Source organism: Urtica dioica, chromosome 4 (assembly GCF_054948205.1).
Source record: "Urtica dioica subsp. dioica isolate 48M chromosome 4, U.dioica_male_clone48M_v1_H2, whole genome shotgun sequence".
In the NCBI taxonomy this organism is placed as follows: Eukaryota; Viridiplantae; Streptophyta; class Magnoliopsida; order Rosales; family Urticaceae; genus Urtica; species Urtica dioica.
Window position 1 is genome coordinate 1,455,726 of NC_142759.1, and position 18,083 is coordinate 1,473,808.

At 38.1% G+C, this 18,083-nt stretch overlaps 2 protein-coding genes and 1 pseudogene across 7 annotated transcripts in view; all 3 read left to right on the forward strand.

The window, feature by feature from the left end:
* Positions 1-591: 591 nt before the first annotated feature.
* Positions 592-5,578, forward strand: LOC149399083 (MLO-like protein 8). Of its 4 annotated transcripts, none has more exons than XM_089611500.1 (12): positions 592-646; positions 1,178-1,293; positions 1,510-1,629; positions 1,711-2,229; positions 2,304-2,488; positions 2,823-2,880; positions 2,976-3,209; positions 3,506-3,584; positions 4,067-4,251; positions 4,572-4,629; positions 4,722-4,887; positions 5,304-5,578. In XM_089611500.1, the coding sequence occupies exons 5-7, from the start codon at positions 2,327-2,329 to the stop codon at positions 3,176-3,178; spliced, it is 423 nt and encodes a 140-aa protein (XP_089467626.1). In that variant the 5' UTR covers positions 592-646; positions 1,178-1,293; positions 1,510-1,629; positions 1,711-2,229; positions 2,304-2,326; the 3' UTR covers positions 3,179-3,209; positions 3,506-3,584; positions 4,067-4,251; positions 4,572-4,629; positions 4,722-4,887; positions 5,304-5,578. The 4 variants fall into 4 exon arrangements, with proteins under 4 accessions (XP_089467626.1, XP_089467627.1, XP_089467628.1 ...); XM_089611501.1 differs by having other exon boundaries at positions 1,711-1,940; positions 2,081-2,488; XM_089611502.1 differs by having other exon boundaries at positions 1,711-1,804; positions 1,882-2,488.
* A 487-nt stretch (positions 5,579-6,065) lies between these two features.
* LOC149399084 (GTP-binding protein At3g49725, chloroplastic-like) overlaps positions 6,066-18,083 on the forward strand; it is a 29,201-nt pseudogene continuing 17,183 nt past the window's right edge. Inside the window, exons 1-11 of the transcript XR_016296520.1 lie at positions 6,066-6,656; positions 6,759-6,823; positions 6,912-6,977; positions 7,075-7,163; positions 7,257-7,369; positions 7,518-7,586; positions 7,939-8,083; positions 8,245-8,300; positions 8,403-8,453; positions 8,547-8,601; positions 8,713-8,769. The product of XR_016296520.1 is annotated as a GTP-binding protein At3g49725, chloroplastic-like (transcript). The remainder of the gene's footprint in view (positions 6,657-6,758; positions 6,824-6,911; positions 6,978-7,074; positions 7,164-7,256; positions 7,370-7,517; positions 7,587-7,938; positions 8,084-8,244; positions 8,301-8,402; positions 8,454-8,546; positions 8,602-8,712; positions 8,770-18,083) is intronic.
* On the forward strand, positions 12,014-16,411 carry LOC149399085 (putative disease resistance protein RGA3). Of its 2 annotated transcripts, none has more exons than XM_089613633.1 (5): positions 12,014-14,373; positions 14,608-14,927; positions 15,340-15,520; positions 15,866-15,921; positions 16,023-16,411. In XM_089613633.1, exon 1 carries the CDS (start codon positions 12,128-12,130, stop codon positions 14,333-14,335), a length of 2,208 nt encoding a protein of 735 aa, XP_089469759.1. In that variant the 5' UTR covers positions 12,014-12,127; the 3' UTR covers positions 14,336-14,373; positions 14,608-14,927; positions 15,340-15,520; positions 15,866-15,921; positions 16,023-16,411. The 2 variants fall into 2 exon arrangements, with proteins under 2 accessions (XP_089469759.1, XP_089469760.1); XM_089613634.1 differs by having other exon boundaries at positions 15,344-15,520.

An 18,083-nucleotide genomic window follows, 5' to 3' on the forward strand; every position in this document is an offset into this window, starting at 1 on the left:
GCCAAGTCGCACCACCGCCAGGTCTCAACCCGTTCCGGCTGGTTGATCGGAGAGATTTTGCCGGGGCTCCGGTGATGGAGACGCCTCAGAACCGAGCGGCGGTGATCGGGCTAAAAGCGCAGGTGGAGAACGCGATTCGCTGTGGAAAGAAATAAGTCCCGTCGCGTCCCTCAAAGAACGAGTATAAACCCTAGAAAGCCAAACGAAAACCCTAGAAAGTTAACATTCTCTCTCTGATTCCGTTTTCTTGGGGTTTCTGTTTGCCGGGCAGTCACGACGCCGTCGCCGGAATCTTGCGGCCGATTGTCAACGCCGTCCCTCTCAGAAGCTCGTGCTAGTGCGGATCGTCCGTAGAGCCTATGATTGGGATCGGTGCCGGTTAAGCCAACAGAACCATGGCGGTGATTCGGCCACACGGTGATTGAATCATCATTCTCAAAAAAAGGAAGCTGTAAACAAAAAGGGAGTTCTCTCTATTTCGTTTTTTTTTTTTTTTTTCTTATTTTGTATTTATTTCTAACCCAATATATCTTCACACAGGGTTTGCGAGAAAGGTTTGATTCATTCGGCTCCTTCTTTGGCTAGGGAGATCGACACTCTTTGCAAGATAGGTCTGATCGAGAGAGCCAGTCATAAGACCACCGTTGTATGTGAACATCTCTTGTTTTACTTACTGATTTTTAAAAGTGGCGTTATTATAAATTTTTCCTCAAGGGAATACGAACAACACTAGCAGATGAGCTGATCGTCGTGTCAGTACTAGCAGTGATGTAAGAGCAAATATTTGTATGCATATTTCTCATATATAATGGACTTGAACAGAGTAAGTAATTGTTAGGATCTCAGGATTAAAGGGACATACCAATGACTTCACAGTTAAGGGTATGAATTTAGAATAATTGATGTTTTTTTTATTACTATATTATCTATATAAATAGATGGGATAGTGAAGGAAATGAATAAATTTGTTTTGGGAGAGAGCGAAGTAGAGCCTGTAATAAACAGATTTGTTCTAAATCTAATGATTATTCCATTGTTAAATAGATATTTTGTAAGAAATTTATGTTGGAAATGGCTCATTAATTCTTTTGTTTTATAGTTTTTTATGTATGTTATAATGCTATTTTTACTTGTGTGCTCAATTTTACTTGTTCTGACTACCACGCTGTTTGCATAGGAAGTAGTTTTACCTTCTTTCTATGGTATTGCAAATTATGGCGATATACCCTAGGATAAAGGAAGCCAAGCGCTTTCAAATGGGCCGCCGAGAATCTACTCTCAATACTCTTTCAGGTATTCAACACCTACAATAAGCTTTATTGATTTGACAGAATTAACTTGATTGTGATGTGGTAGCTTTGCAAAAACTCCTTTGATCTAGTGTGTGTTTTCAGGCACACTTTCAAATGTGGTAGCTTTGCAAAAACTCCTTTGATCTAGTGTGTGTTTTCAGGCTTTTGATGTGGTTACTTGACTGTCATCTATGGTTTCCTCTGTGTGTGTTTTCAGGCTTGTGATGTGGTTACTTGACCGTCATCTGTGGTTGTCTCTGTGTGTGTCTTCACTGAGAGCTTCCACGGGAACCCTCCTCCGCCTTGCCCATCATAGAAAGGGTTGGAGGAATATCAGGTTTACCCCCCTTGTTTTGTTTCTTGCAGCGCAAGTATTTTTTTTTCCCGGCGTTTTATTCTTTTTTTTTTCACTGTGCAGTCTGCGAGCGATTCTAGCTCAAGAGTGGTTTAGCAATGGGGTTAAAGAAGAGGATGACAACAAATATGATTGTGGTGATGATCAGACCTCCAAGGTGTGAATTTATGAAGTAAAATAACTATTTTGGAAAATTATTTTGAATTTACGGCTTATAACCGGTGTCGACCCCAGTCGGAAGCTTGGTGTGTTCGAGTTCGTATTGTCAATCTGCTATGGAACAACTCGCTCAGGTTTGGTTAATTATAAAAAGCATGAGAAATATTAAAAAAAAACATCAATTCCATAAGACTTCACAAAGAACCCAAACATCTTTTGGCATTACTATTTTTTTTTTCTTCGAAGAAACCTGAATAAAACTAAAAAGAAATAGAGGGAGAAAGAAAGCTTTGGCTAGGACCGAAGCAAACCCGAATCTGCCATGATTGCATCTCCTCTTAGCAACCGTTTATGCAACCCTGAATTGGCCATAGTTCGACACTCAAAAAAACAGTTACCACTTCCAAACTTTGCATATTGAAGGTATGTGTGATTTTTTAAGAAAATATCAGTCATTGGTTTTCCTTTCCTTTTCTTTATTAATTTATTTTTTAAAGTGCGATATGGATTGTCATCTTTGATGCTGAGCTTGGAGTTTGGTCGGAAAGCCATAGCGTCAACGGAGATGACAGGTCAGTCGAAGGAGCTCCATCATCTGCAGACCTGGACGGACTCCGGAGTTTGGGCCATCATAATCATCATTTCCGTAATCTTGGAGGAAGTCCTTCACAAGCTCGATGCTGTAAGTCCTTGTTGTGTTTCTTTTTTATGCTGAAAAGTGATTAGGGTTTTGGTCTCTGTTTTTTTACCATTTTAAAAGGAAATTTGGTTTGCTCTATGTCTTTGATATTCTTACAAAGAGTAGAGTTGACTAATTTTTACAGTAATCGAAAAAAAAAGAAAAAAAAAAGAAAGTAAGTCTGATTTAAATAACCTCATTTTGCTGTCTTGGGTTACATGGTTTTACTCTATAGGCCTATAAAATTGAACTGGCTGATGGGTTTTGGTTATATTTAAGTTTTTTTTAATCATTTCTCGAGTTGATTGTCAAACTAAATGAAAATATTTAATTTCAGTGGTGCATTGAAAGGCTCGAGAGAGCTCTGTTTGAAGCTCTTGAGAAGGTCAAATCAGGTAGATTTTACTGAGTTCTGCTCTCTTTTTTCAGAGCTTATATATTGAGTTATGTAAAATCTGAAATTGTAATTTTGGGTGTGTTGATTTCACAGAGCCTGATGATTCTGGGCTTCATTTCGGTGCTCTTGACTCAGTCAGACCCAATTCTGGGCTTCATTTCGGTGCTCTTGACTCAGTCAGACCCACATTGCCAAAATATGTCTCGGAGACCATGTTGCCGTGTTCTGTCAAAGAAATGAAACCGAGGGAAGAAGAACACGGGAGAAAACTCGTGGGTTTGAGCGTCAATATTTAGCTTTCGGCGGCTACGCTACTATTTAAAAAACGTAAGTCTCTACTATTTTATTTATGAAACCAACACACGCTCATGATATTGATAAAGAAAAATGTAATATCTGGGGAACTTGAACGCTGTATTAGGATTCTTCACTTTTGTCTGTTACATTCCCACTCTGACTTAAAAACAATACTAATGAAGATTTTTTTCCGTTGGTGTCACATATGGTTCATTTTTATTTTTTTGTTTTTTTATTTTTTCATATATTTATTTACTATTAATTTAGCAGACAACAAATTTTTGTGTCAAAATGAGAGGTAAGTGACCGTGGTTCTGTTTTCTCAGATTCGTGGATGGAATAAATGGGAGCAGGAAACATCTACTCATTGATTATAAATTTACGGTGATGATCGTCTCCTCCAAGGTGTGAATTTATGAAGTAAAATAACTATTTTGGAAAATTGTTTTTATTTACGGCTTATAACCGGTGTCGACCCCGGTCGGAAGCTTGGTGTGTTTGAGTTCGTATTGTCAATTTGCTATGGAAAAACTCGCTCAGGTGTGGTTAATTATAAAAAGCACGAGAAATATTAAAAAAAAACATCAATTCCATAAGACTTCGCAAAGAACCCAAACATCTTTTGGCATTACTTTTTTTTTTCTTCGAAGAAACCAGAATAAAACTAAAAAGAAATAGAGGGAGAAAGAAACCTTTGGCTAGGACCGAAGCAAACCTGAATCTGCCACAATTGAATCTCCTCTTAGCAACCGTTTATGCAACCCTGAATTGGCCATAATTTGACACTCAAAAAGCAGTTACCACTTCCAAACTTTGCATATTGAAGGTACGTGTGATTTTTTAAAAAAATATCAGTCATTTTTTGTTTTTTCTTTTGTTTTTTTAAGTGCGATATGGATTGTCATCTTTGTTGCTGAGCTTGGAGTTTGATCGGAAAGCCATAGCGGCAACGGTGATGACAGGTTAGTCGAAGGAGCTCGATCATATGCAGACCAGGATGGTCTCCGGAGTTTGGGCCATCATAGTCATCATCTCCATAATCTTGGAGGAAGTCCTTCACAAGCTCGGTGCTGTAAGTCCTTATTGTGTTTCTTTTATGCCGATAAGTGATTAGGGTTTTGGTCTGTTTTTTTACCATTTTAAAAGGACATTTGGTTTGCTCTATGTGTTTGATGTTTTTACAAATAGTAGAGTTGTCTAATTTTTACTGTAATTACAAAAAAAATTGTAAATCTTATTTAAATAACCTCGTTTTGCTGTCTTGGATTACATGGTTTTACTATATAGGCCTACAGAATTGAACTGACTGATGGGTTCTCTGGTTTTTTTTTTTTTTTTTTTTAATCATTTCTTGAGTTGATTGTCAAACTATATGAAAACATTTCATTTCAGTGGTGCTCTGAAAGGCCCGAGAAAGCTCTGTTTGAAGCTCTTGAGAAGGTCAAACCAGGTAGATTTTACTAAGTTCTAATATTTTTTTCAGAGCTGATATTGAGGTATGTGAATTCTGAAAGTGTAATTTTGGGTGTGTTGATTTCACAGAGCCTGATGACTCGGCCAGACCCACATTGCCGAAATATGTAGCAGAGACCATGTTGGCGTGTTCTGTGAAAGAAATGAAACCGAGGGACGATGAACACGGGAGGAAACTCTTGTGGTTTGAGCGTCAATCTTTAGCTTTCGGTGGCTACACTACTATTTAAAAAACGTAAGTCTCTATTATTTATTTTTATTTTTATTTTTTTATGAAACCAACACACGCTCATGATATTGATGAAAAAAACTTGTCATATCGGGGTAACTTGAACGAGTCTATTAGGATTCGTCACTTTTGTCTGTTACATTCCCTCTCTGACTTAAAAACAATATTAATGAAGATTTTTTCCGTTGGTGTAACATATGGTTAATCTTTATTCTTATTTTTATTTTTTCCTTATATTTATTTACTATGAATTCCCGTCTTCTTCTACATTGTGAGAAATTTTAACTCAGTTCGTTGACTCCATATTTTTTTGTTTGACAAAGAAAAATAACTAAATAAATTGCGTGTTGACTCGATATATAATGCAAGGCACTGGATTACTGTTTAAAAAAAAAAATTACAATTTTTTTTTTCCATTGTAGGAGATGGAAGCAGCTTCAAGCTTAAGTTAGGATTAAGGTTCGGGAAAAGGGAATTATAGTTTGATTAGGTTTTTTTAAAAAACTGTGATCGGCGAGAGAGAGAGAGAGAGCATGATAAATTCTTCTAATTCGTTGCTGAAATTCGTCTATAATTATCAACTCATTCGATAGTCCTCATATTTCTTAAATTCGTCGTTTTTCAATTTCAATTTCTGAAACGAACGATTTGGTATTATGTCGTTTCTCAAGATTGTTGTTTTTTTTATTTTCTGAAACGAAGGATGTCGTTTTGTAGGATTGTCGTTTTTTGGACAATGTCGTTTGTAGGATTGTCGTTTTTTGGACAATGTCGTTTGTAGGATTGTCGTTTTTTGGACAATGTCGTTTGTAGGATTGTCGTTTTTTGGACAATGTCGTTTAGTAGGATTGTCGTTTTTTGGCCAATGTCGTTTTGTTCGATTGTTGTTTTTTTGGACAATGTCGTTTTGTTGGATTGTCGTTTTTTGGACAATGTCGTTTTGTTGGATTGTCGTTTTTTGGACAATGTCGTTTTGTTGGATTGTCGTTTTTTGGACAATGTCGTTTTGTTGGACTGTCGTTTTTTATTTTCTGAAACGAACGATGTCGTTTTTTGATGTTTTGTCCAGGATTGTCGTTTTTTTAATCGAAATATCACGTATTTATGAAATAGGACCGCATGCAGCGTAGGAAAAAAAAATAGTAGTTTGGGTGGGAATCAGTTGGGACAAAATAATTGGGCAAAATAAAATTCTTCTAAAGACAAAATGATAAATTCGATGATGATTCAAGATTTCGGTTCGATCATATGGATTGCTTAATGTCCTCTCCTGTTCGTTATGCGTTGATAGGCTTCGGATTTGAGTCTCTGAATCCGGATTATCGGTAGTTTAGGGTTCATTGACTTGGGATTTTTAGAAATCTTGGGGTTTTTGAAGAAAAAAGAAATATAATTAAAAATACTAACATTGTCTGAGAAGAATACTTGATTTGAGCAAATATCTAAAAAAATGCTGAGAGCGGCAATCTCTCTAACGAGGTCGTCTCTCTACCGAGCTTCGATTTCTCTCTCGCCGGCGAGAATTAGGGTTCCGGCAGAGCTGTATTCCCAGGACGCGAGCTCCGGCGATGACGCTGCGACGCTTCTGGTGGTTCAGCATCGACTCCGCCCTGATTCGTTGCTTCAGGCTAAGCTTGACGAAGCTGTTTGCCTCGCCGACTCTCTCGGCGAAATCCGCGAAGAGTACTTCGACCATGTCGTCGCCGCCGAGAAGAAGGTTCCTGAGCACATAGTCGTTCAAAACCCCTCCGCCAGAGGTCATAGGGCTCACGCTGGTTAGCTTCTTCAACTCTCTCTCTCTCTCTCTCTCTCTCTCTCTCTCTGTGCTTTAAGCCGATATTTTTTTTTCATTTCTGAATGAATGTATGTTTGTGCAGATACGTATTTTGGTGGAGGGACAGTGGAAAATGTTAAAATCCACCTAAATCATGTCGAATCAAAGGCATAAACTTATTTCGTTTTGTATACAAGATTGGCGTTAGAGAGCAGTATTGATTAACGTGTTACTGATATGTGATAATACAAACCAGGGTGATGAAGTTGATGCTGTTTTCGTGAATGCAATGCTGAGCGGGGTTCAGCAGAGGAATTTGGAGGTAAATTCGTTTGGCTTTCTTGACAAAGGTTCTCAATTGTGACCTTTTTTTTTTTTTTTTTTTTTTATTATTTTATTCGGCTTCCGAAACAATGCAGAGATTGTGGGGAAAGCCAGTGCTGACAGGGTCGGTCTCATAATCGAGATATTCCATGCTCACGCCAGCACAAAAGAAGGGAAGTTACAGGTGCGCAGTTTCGACCTTGATTTTGAATAGTTGCTGATCGATTTCCGAGTTCATGGGATGAGTTATTTTATTAAAGGAGCTAGCTTTTTACAGGCGGAATTGGCAGCTCTAATGTATAAGAAGACCAGACTTGTTCGTGTACGAGGCGATGATGGGAAGCTTACTTTTGGGGCTGGCGGAGATACTGAAGTTGTTAGCGCTCGGGGGTAATGTGTTGGTTAGTTCGTATGCTGCGAAAAAAAAAATTGATGCAGAACATAACTTCTAGCTTTCTAATGTACCGACGTGCTTTTGAAAGTCTGTTGTGCGTTTTTGATTGCTATAGATTTATGACCCATCTGTATTTGACTTCAGGAGAGGAAGTGGTGGACGTGGATTTATTGGCGGTGCCGGTGAAACCGAAATTAATCTTCAACGTCGAAGGTCCGGTTTACAATCGGTGTTTTTGTATAATTGTATCATAGTGAGTGACTTGGAACTAACTTCAAGATATACCCTGTGTAGTTTAGGCTCTAGTGGGAACTAACTTCAGTTTGTTAAGCTTGACTCTTGTGGCAGATGATGACTATACTTCACGGATTTAGATTTTATAGATATAATATACTTCTATGATATATGATATCTTTATCTTGTAATCTTGTTTTTATAGGTTGAGGATAGAGTTACCATTTGTTTTTTTGGACATGTGATTCACATCTTCTTTTCTCGGATTACTCATTTACTGTATCATTACGTTTGTGGAACTTCTTATCTTACTTATCGAGTGTTGTCTCAGAATTTCAGACCGGCGAAAAATTCTGACGGCACAAATCGAAGAGGTTCGTCGCACTAGAGCTGTGCAGCGGGCTTCTCGGAAGAGAACCAGAGGCTCACAAGGACAAGGCTTACCCACTGTAGCTATTGTTGGCTATACCAACGCTGTACGTTATCAACACTTATTTTTCTTCTGATTTAGATTGTAAGTTCAGTTGTACTGCTAGAACACGACTCTGCTTCTGTTGATTTTCAGACAAGATCACATTTGCTTCCCGTTAGTTTTTAATTATTTATTGGTTTGGTAACTCTGATCTTGCTGTAACAGGGAAAATCTACATTGGTTAGTGCACTCTCACGCAGTCCTCTATTTAGTGATTCTCGGTAATCTATCCATTTTTATTACTATGTTCCTTCCCAGGGTCAAAGAGTTATGCATACTAAGTCATGATATTCCTTCCTATTTTTTGTTTTGTTTTGGTGTAGACTCTTCGCAACTGTGGATCCTAGATTAAGAAATGTTGTTCTTCCATCGGGGTAAGAAATGGTCTATGTTTGAGCCGTGTAATGTGCTTGAATTTGAAGAATGAATTTTTTGACTTATCTTTGCCAATTTTTTCTCTTATCCAGAAGGAAAGTCCTCCTGAGTGATACAGTGGGATTCATTTCGGATTTGCCAGTGCAGGTATGTTGTTGTTATAGCGTTAAACAATAAACAACTCTATTCTTTGCCGATTTCGTGACACTCTTCTTCGCCTTCTTCATTACGAACACAATGTTGAATCTATTTTTGCAGCTAGTGGAAGCGTTTCATGCGACTCTGGAAGAAGTAGTGGAAGCCGATCTGCTTGTGGTAAGCTCACCCAGCTCTTTAATTTCTTTCTATATATTGACTTCCACTCCAAAAAAAAATCGTTAATTGTGAGGTATGAGCTCAAAAAGTAGAGAGAGATCTCGATAAATTTTTTTTTAAAAGAAACACCTCCTTTATTAATAAAACGGCTCAGCCAAAAAGATTACAGGCAAAAGAGTTGAATAGAACACAAAACCAGCTCCGAAAGAAAAGGAAAAAACCCTTACAACAGTTACAAAGCACTGACCCAATCCCTACCCAGATCTGTAAGAGAAAACGCCCCAAAAACTTTACTATTAGAATGAAGCCATAAGGCAATACAGGTGTTAATTCTGTCGATCAACTTATCCCTGTTCCAAGCCTCGTCTTTAAAAATCCGGTTGTTCCTGGCAGTCCAGATACACCACAAAGAGGATAAAACTCCAGCCTTTGACGCTTCAATCCATTTGTCGTTACGTCCTGTCGACTCGTGGATCCGAAGCAGCCCTTCGATAGAAACAGGCAGGGTTTGGATGTTCAATTTTTGAAACAACCATTCCCAAATTAACACCGCCACGGGACAGAGGATGAAAAGGTGGTTGGCATCCTCACTCGCTCTGACGCAAAGATGGCAGAGACTAGGCATCAAAGACATATGCGGGTTAATCTTTTGAACCCGATCAGCCGTGTTGACTCTGTTGAGCGCTAGTTGCCACTCAAAAACCTGGACTTTACTCGGGACAGGAGACTTCCAGACCGTCTCGAAAAAAGGAACAGAAGCATTTTCCCCGTCGTCTGAGAGATCAGCCACCATGGACCTCACTGAAAAATCTTCCTTATCTCCTAACCAAACTCGGTGATCTCCGACACCTTCCCAAAGCCTAAAAGACTCCAAAGACTCCATCAAATCCACAGCTTCACGAGATTCCCGATCCGTAAGATTCCTGGGAAAACAGAAATCCCAGTTGACGAGGTCGGGATTATCGGGCGAAAGAGACGCAAAACTTTGGACATTCCCATTCTTGATCGGGCATAACCTGGCCAGCCCCGGGAAGCGGTCCTTGAAACACCTATCACCAGCCCAAACATCTTCCCAAAACCGAACCACTGACCCGTCTAGAACCCTCCAAGAGACACGGCTGAAAAAAACTTCCCGCACCACAGAGATCGACCGCCACGGACTGCGAAAAGAGCGATCTACCGCTACTCCCGGATCCCAACCGTTAGGTAGAGTTCCGTAAATCGCTGAGATCACCTTATGCCATAACGCGTCTTCCTCAAGGGGGAAACGCCAAAGCCATTTAGCAAGGAGCGCTGAATTCTTGTTCACAACACTTCCGAAGCCCAAACCTCCTCTTTCTTTGGATTTCGAGCAAACTTCCCAGGACACAACCGCTCGCGTTCGCTTCGAATCGAAACCTTCCCAGAAAAAAGATTTCATCAACTTCTCGAAATCATCAGCCACTCCTTTCGGCATTTTGAAGATAGACATGAAGTAAGTGGGAAGGGCTGAAAGAACCGATTTAATAAGCGTCATCTTACCTCCCTTCGAAAGAAAACCCTGTTTCCATCCGGCCAATCTTTTGGACACCTTAGCCAACACAGGATCCCAAAAGCTTTTCCTTCTAGTAGAGAGAGATCTCGATAAATTGAAATTAATCTAATTTAAAAACTTCGGTAACAGATTGCTTATTGAATTTCATTCTATTACGTTGTACTGAAAAGCAATGTGGGTGACAAGTTTATGAAATATATCAATAAAGTTGAAAATAGTCTTTAGTTTTTTCAAGTTTTGTCTTGGATAAAAATAGTCGTCCTGAAAGTTGAAAATTGAATTTTTTACACAAAAACTCCCCCCTTGTAGTTGTATTTCTTTTAAAAATTGAAAAAATGCAAGTAATTTTGTTTCGGACAAAATATATAATGACACAAGTGTTATGGTGTAAATTTTTCAACGATAATTTTGATAGAATAAGACTTCTTTTTTTTTTTTTTTTTTTTTTTTTGTAATAACATACTAAATTAAGTTTTATCCCCAAAGACTATAACTTCTAAAAAATGGAAATTTTGCTTTGCACAAAAATATAATGTAGATTATTTATCACTAAATTGAGTTTTTATCCCGAAAGATCAAGATTTTAAAAACGTTGCTCGTTAAGGCTCCGTTTGGAACCCGAAAAATAGGAGGGAAAAGAAAATGGAAATCCCTCTTATTTTACTTAGGTTGTTTGGATTGAGGAAAATATGATGGAAAATGCGAGAGTGTATAATTAAAATGAGGATTTCATTTTCCTTCGAAAATCAAATGGAAAATGAGAATCTCTTCAAATTTGTTTATGAGGGGATCACATTTGTATGTCTCGTCTAGGGACCAAGCTAGAAAAGCTAAATAAGGGGCTTATTTGAAAAAAAATATTTAGAGGGGCTAATTAAAAAAATTCATGGTAAAAAATGAATTTTAAAAAAAATGAGTCAAAAGTGTAAATTTTTAGGGTAAAAAATGTAAAACTTTTTTAAAATGGGCAAAAAATGTAAATAAAAAATATTTGAAGGGGGGCTAATTAAAAAAATTCATGGTATAAATGAATTTTTTTAAAAAAATGGGTCAAAAGTGTAAATTTGTTAGGGTAAAAATGTACAACTTTTTTAAAAAAGCAAAAAATGTAAATAAAAAAAAATTTAAGGGGGGCTAATTAAAAAAATTGATGGTAAAAATGAAATTTTTTTAAAAAAAAGGTTAGAAGTGTAAATTTTTTAGAGTAAAAAATGTAAAACTTTTTAAAAATGGGTAAAAAATGTAAATAAAAAAAATTTGAGGAGAGCCAACTTTTGACCTGAGCTCCATCTCTCATCTCATCGTTACTTTCTCGTCAATTTTCTCTCATATTTTCCATAATTCCAAACACAATTAAAATTTTGACTTTTTCTATTATTTTCTCTCACATTTTCATTTTTTTCTATAATTTTCACTTTCTCTCTTATTTTCCGGGTTCCAAACGGAGCCTAAAAGACTAGTATATTAAAAGACTAATATAACCTCGTGTTTATTATATACATCTTTTCATTTAGTACCATGGAAAATAGCTGTAAAGGAGAATATGGTAATAAACATTATTGGGAATGGGATGGCTGTGTGCCCGTTCTCCTCGTCATTCTTCAATCATTCTCCTTCGCATATTTTCCTTCACAGCTGTTCTCCAATATTATCCTTTTCATTCATTTTGTTGTATATATTGCTGAAAATATAATAAACAAGAGTTTGTATTAGTCTTACAGTAATACAAGTATATATATGTGTCTGTGTTTCACCGTTTACAAACCAAGCTCTGACGGAGCATTAGAGTGAGTTGAGCTGTGAAAAAAGTTCCAAAGTTGGAAGATGGCTGAAGCTGTTGTTTCTCTGCTGATTGAGCATCTGGGTTCCATGGCATTCGATGGAATTGAATCGGAGATCAGATTGGTGAGCGGAGTCAAAGAAGATGTCCGAAATCTGAAGAGCAATCTCGAGGACATTCAAGCTGTTCTCGAGGATGCCGAGGAGAGGCAACTGAACGACGCTGCTGTGAAAAGATGGCTTCAAAAGCTCAAGAACGCTTCCGAGGACATCGAGAACGTTCTAGACGATTGGAGCACTGCTGTTCTCCAGCACGAGATCAAGAAACAAGAAAAGAGTTCTTCAAACAAGAAGGTGTGTTTTCCAGTTTCTTTCTCTCCCTTCGCTTTCACCAAAGCCGGTCGCCTCGTTATGAGCCGTGATATTGCTCTCAAAATCAAGAAACTTAACGGAGAGTTGACTAGGATTTCCGAAGATAAGAATAGGTACAATCTCAGCATAAACACTGTTGTTGAGAGGCCTAGGCCGCTTCAGACGACCTTCCTTGTTGATGAGACCAAAGTACACGGTCGAGACGAGGAAAAGAGTGTTTTAGTGAGCAAGTTATTGCGCGAGAGCAGTACCGATGACGATGATGGGACATCATCTCTTCACGTCATCCCCATTTTGGGATTGGGGGGTCTCGGCAAAACAACTCTCGCACAACTTGCTTACAATGACGAGGCGGTTAAGACCCACTTTGATAAGCGAATTTGGGTGTGCGTCTCTGATCCTTTTGACGAGATCAAGGTTGCCAAAGCGATCGCTGAAGGCCTTGGAAGTAATTCTGAAAACTCTGAACTGAATGCCGTTGTCAAATGCATTCACAAGTCCATTGAGGGAAATAGAGTTCTCATTGTCTTAGACGATGTCTGGCTTGAAGATTATAGTAGATGGGAAATCTTTGGAGAAGCTCTTAGGAATGGGGGTAGAGGAAGCCGGGTATTGTTGACCACGAGAAAGCAAGAAGTTGCGATAATGATGGGAGTGCGCACCGACCAGATAATTAGTCTAAAAAAGTTGAGTGAAGAGCATTGTTGGTTGATTTTTTCCCAGTTGGCATTCATGGATACGAGTGCCAAGGAGCGTCCACATCTTGAACCGATCGGCCTGCAAATCGCTGCTAAATCGAGAGGCTTGCCTCTAGTTGCTAAAACTCTAGGAAGTCTTATGCGGTTTAAAAAGACGGCGAATCAGTGGGAGGACATTTTGGGTAGTCAACTGTGGGATTCGAATGACGCTAAAGTTAGGAATGTTTTCGCTCCTTTTCTACTAAGTTACTACGACCTACCACCGCTGGAAAAACGTTGCTTTTTGTATCTCTACATTGATGAGTGTTGGGAGTTAGAGGGGCTTCCGAAAGGGTTAGGAAAAATAAGTGGTTTGCAAAGTCTAGACGAGATAGTGGTGCCCAAGGAGAGGGGATCCTATCTAGACATTGGAGATCTGAAACACCTTCAGTTTCGAGGGCGTCTAACCATCCTAGGGTGTGGAAATGTAGCGTTGACAGTGAATGATGTCGCGAAGCTGAACCTCTCGCATGTGCTTGAGTTGGAGTTGATCTTCAGATCGTATTCTGAGTCGGAATCAGTAGATAGCAACAATCACAACGACACCGAAATCCTGAGTTCCATTCATCCACATCCCAATTTGAAATCCCTGGAAATTTATAATTACTTGGGTCTCACCGCGTGGCCCGCTGGGATGATGTCTCTTTCCAATATCACCAGTCTTACATTAGAAAGATTCAAGAATTGCGAGACTTTACCTCCGCTTTGGAAATTGCCTTCACTTAAGGAACTAAAGCTACAGGAATTTCCCAAGATGTGTAGGGTGGGTGAAGAATTCCTCGGAATCACTGAGGCCGATCGAGAGGTCATTTCATTTCCGAAATTGGAAGAGCTTCGTTTTGTTACAAATTCGCAGTGGAGAGTGTGGGAAGGATGTTGCACAAAGATGACAACAAAAGTTATGCCATGTCTACGCACCTTGTTCATTCTCGATTGTCCAAGCCTTCAAACACTACCAGAGTTTCTGAAAATGACACCACTGCAAGAGCTGTCCATTGGAGATGGATCCCACAACTTGCAAAGGCACTGCCAGAAAGAGGTCGGGAAGGAATGGCACAAGATTTCGCATGTCTCCAACATCCTCTTCGATTGGAAACACGTGCAGAAATATGGTGTTTGGATCCAAACAGACGAGACGGAGTGATAGAGCTTGGATCACAACAATCTATACACACGTCCCTGGTAATTTCATTTTTTCTTGCTTCCGAAAAATTATCATGTTTAGTATCATCATATTCTAATCCTCCATATCAAGCACTTGCATTAGCTTTTTGACTTGGAGATTTCAATATCCACTTTTAATATTTAAAAAAAAAAAAAAATACTGGCCTTCTCTGGTGGTGATGCTTTCTTTTGCAATCAGTTTCCCTTATTCTATAAGCTAAATCCAATTCTTGTTTGTTGAAATACTTGCAGGAGAACAGTACTGAACATACAACGATCGATTGCAAATGCAAATAGTCTGATGTTTATTTTGTAAAGAGAAAGGAAAGTTTAAATCTCGTCATCTGTGTTTGTCTGGGTTCTCTTAGATCAGTCCGGTCTAGCTTGGCTTCCACGCTTTTTCATCATGATTGAAAATTGAAGGATTATTTACACCAGTCTCGTACGTTAAAGCCAAGCTTCTTCTTCCTCACTGCAATTTTGGGTTTAGTCCTTTTCTTCCTTCCCCAATTCCTCAGAAAATTGGAGCTGTCTTCCGAATCTCTGCCGTTTTTGAGCCGATTCCTCATCTGGTATTTTTCTAATCTATTGTTTGACTCAATTTTTTTTTTTTTTTTTTTTTTTTTTTTTCTGTTTTCTTGGTAACTCTATCATGAATTCATAATTGATTTTTCATTGATATAAAAAAGTTACCAACCCTTGTTCATCAGTAGAAGTCCACTTAGTCCAGACTAATTTCTGCTGTTTTAAATGCGGTCTAGCTTCTTTGTATATGGCCAATGAAGACTCTCTTAAGTTTCTTTCATTAATTAATGCACTCTATATGTTTTGAGAATTTGTTGTTGGCATCCAGTCTGTTGTACTGTTCTGTTCCATTGCTGTACTTGATCTGATATGATTAATCGCCTTCAGACACCGATTAGAGTTCATCTGGGTGATAATCTTGATTGATTATTAGTAACGTTTTGTCCATTTTGTTCATAGATAGTAATACTAGTAGAGAGGTTATACTCGCGATGGCTGAGAAGAAGACAGTCCACGGAGATTAAAAGCAGCAAAGTTTGGCCGTGTTATAGCAGCGATTCGCAGCTGCGAAAACAGAGCTCAATCTTAGCCACAACAAACTCACGCACACCGATTCCAAACCTTCTTCCCTCAGAAAAAGGTCTCTCTCTCGCTCTCTCTCTCTCTCTCTCTCTCTCTCTCTTAAAAAGACTGAAGCTTGATCTTCTTCTGTTATGAGTAAAGTCTGAATCTTTATTGGTTAGAGGCTATTTCTATGCTTCTTCCTTTTTGTAGTTCCAACTATTTTTTGTAGTTGCAACTATTTTTGAACGCTGGAAAAATATGATGGCCCAACATCTGAAAAAAGAATGGCTAATTTACATACAAAATTGTTTCCTTTGGTTTTACCTAATATGATCGTAGTTCTGTTGAACTCAACTTAATAGGTTAAATCACCTCGCTCAACATTTTATGGATATAGACTTACACGATGCTCTTCTTTCAGGTATGGGCCTACGAAGAACCGATGGCTGTGATTGGAACGAGACAAATAAAAATTGGGTATGGTTCTAACAATGACTCATTAATTAACTAGATTTGCAATCAGTATCCCTTGTTGTAAAAAGCCAAATCCAAATTTTGTTTATTGAAATTACTTGCAGGAGAACAGTACTGAATATCCATCAAAGGAATGCAAATAGTGCGATTTTTATTATGGAAAGAGAAAGCAAGAGTTTAAAGATCGTAATTTGTCTTAGTTGTCGATTCCGTTGGATCAGAGAGAATCGTCTCAATCAGAGACTTTTTATATTAAGGTTTCCAATTGTAGAAGATGAAAATCAGAGAGAATCGTCTCAATCAGGTTGATATTGAACGTATTATATTCTGTTGGCTACACTGTATCTCTTTGGAATTGTATATATTATTACATCTTGACATCATTTTAGGCTTATGTCTGTAAATACCGTTTAGAATTTATTGTTGTATCAACTATTGGTATATTACATTGACTTTGGCCCTGGGAATATTTCTTTACAATCTCTGTGGATAGCTGTTGAGATCAACTCTGTGCATATATCTTGTTATTCCTGGAAAATAATATTTGGGGTAAGCTTCACTCTTTTTTTTTTTTACTGTTACAACAACGCCTAATATATTGCATATCTGAAGGGTGTTATGTTTAACTTCGCGTGTATCTAAATATGTAGATGAGACTTTTGATTATTTTTTAAAATGAATCTGTTTTTAAAAGGCACAGATCAGCCCCTGATGATATGAGTATGGCGCAAATGTGGTCATATGGGATCCCGCGGGACCCCGTTTTCAGTATTATTGGTACCATATAGGAAATGAGAAAAAAACCGTATTATAAAATGTGATACTGGGACTTTTGAACCATCCGGAAAATGAGATGGAACTGGGATCCCCATTTAACACCATTTAGTACCATATTTTTAAAATTGTATTTTTTAATTGAAAATATATGAATTTTTTTATTTATTTTTAAATGCATTCATGATTAAAATAAAATGAAAAAAATAAATATGGGAATCCCGGAACCGCGAAATATGGTACAAGGAATTCCCGGTACCGTGGAAAATGGTTCCGGGATTTCCCGGTACCATTTTTACGGTTCCGGGAGTCCCATTCTCCGCAAAATATGGGACGGGATCAGGGGATTCCATTTCCCGGGTTGAAGAATTCCTAGGCATCACTGAAGCTGATTGAGAGGTCATTTTGTTTCCGAAATTGGAAGAGCTTTCTTTTTATAAAAATTCGCAGCGGAGAGTGTGTGAAGGATGTTGCACAAAGACAACAAAAATTATGCCATGTCTACGCACCTTGAGAATTAATTTTTGTAGAAGCCTCGAAACACTGCCTGAGTTTCTGCAAACGACGCCACTGCAAGAGCTGGCCATTAGTTACGCTGAAACTCTGCAGAAACACTGCAAGAAAGAGATTGGGAAGGAATGGCACAAGATTTCACATGTCCCCAACATCTTGTTCAATCGCAAACACGTGCCGAAAGATGGCGCTTCGGTTCAAACAGACGTGATAGTGAGAAAACATGGATCACAACAATCCACAATTACTGGTAATTTATCTGCCCTTCCCTCCAAATAAAAAAATATTCATGTTTAATGTTACAAATAATTAGGAAACTAGCCAATTAAAACTAGAGCAATTTCTAATTAACCAACGTTTTGTACAATTTTAGGTGAATAGCCAATGATTTTTAAGTTATTAGTAAACTTCAGTTAAATAACCAACACTTTAATAGACAATTTCAGTCAATTTACGCGTGTAAATATTTGATCATGATTATTTACCAAAAATTTATTAAAAGTTGGCTAAATGACAAATCAAAACTGTAAATAAGTCAAATATTAATAGTCATATTCTAATTCTTCATATCAAACACTTGCATTAGCTTTATTTACTTTAAAGATTTTAATATCCATTTTTTTTAGAAGAATGTCCGTCTCTTGTGGTGATGTTTTATTGTTCGATTTGATTCATGGAACCTTATTTTTTGTTTTGCGTGCGGTCCGTTGGTCTCCGGCTTCCACCCATTTCTATTTTTTTTTTTTTTTTGTAATTCATGATGTGTAACACTGGCACAAGTGAGGGTTATCAATAAAGAATTCGTGGTGCCGCCCAGTGACGGAGCCAGAAAAGCCCATCAGGGGGGGCTAATTTGAAAAAAAAAAATTCAGGGGGGG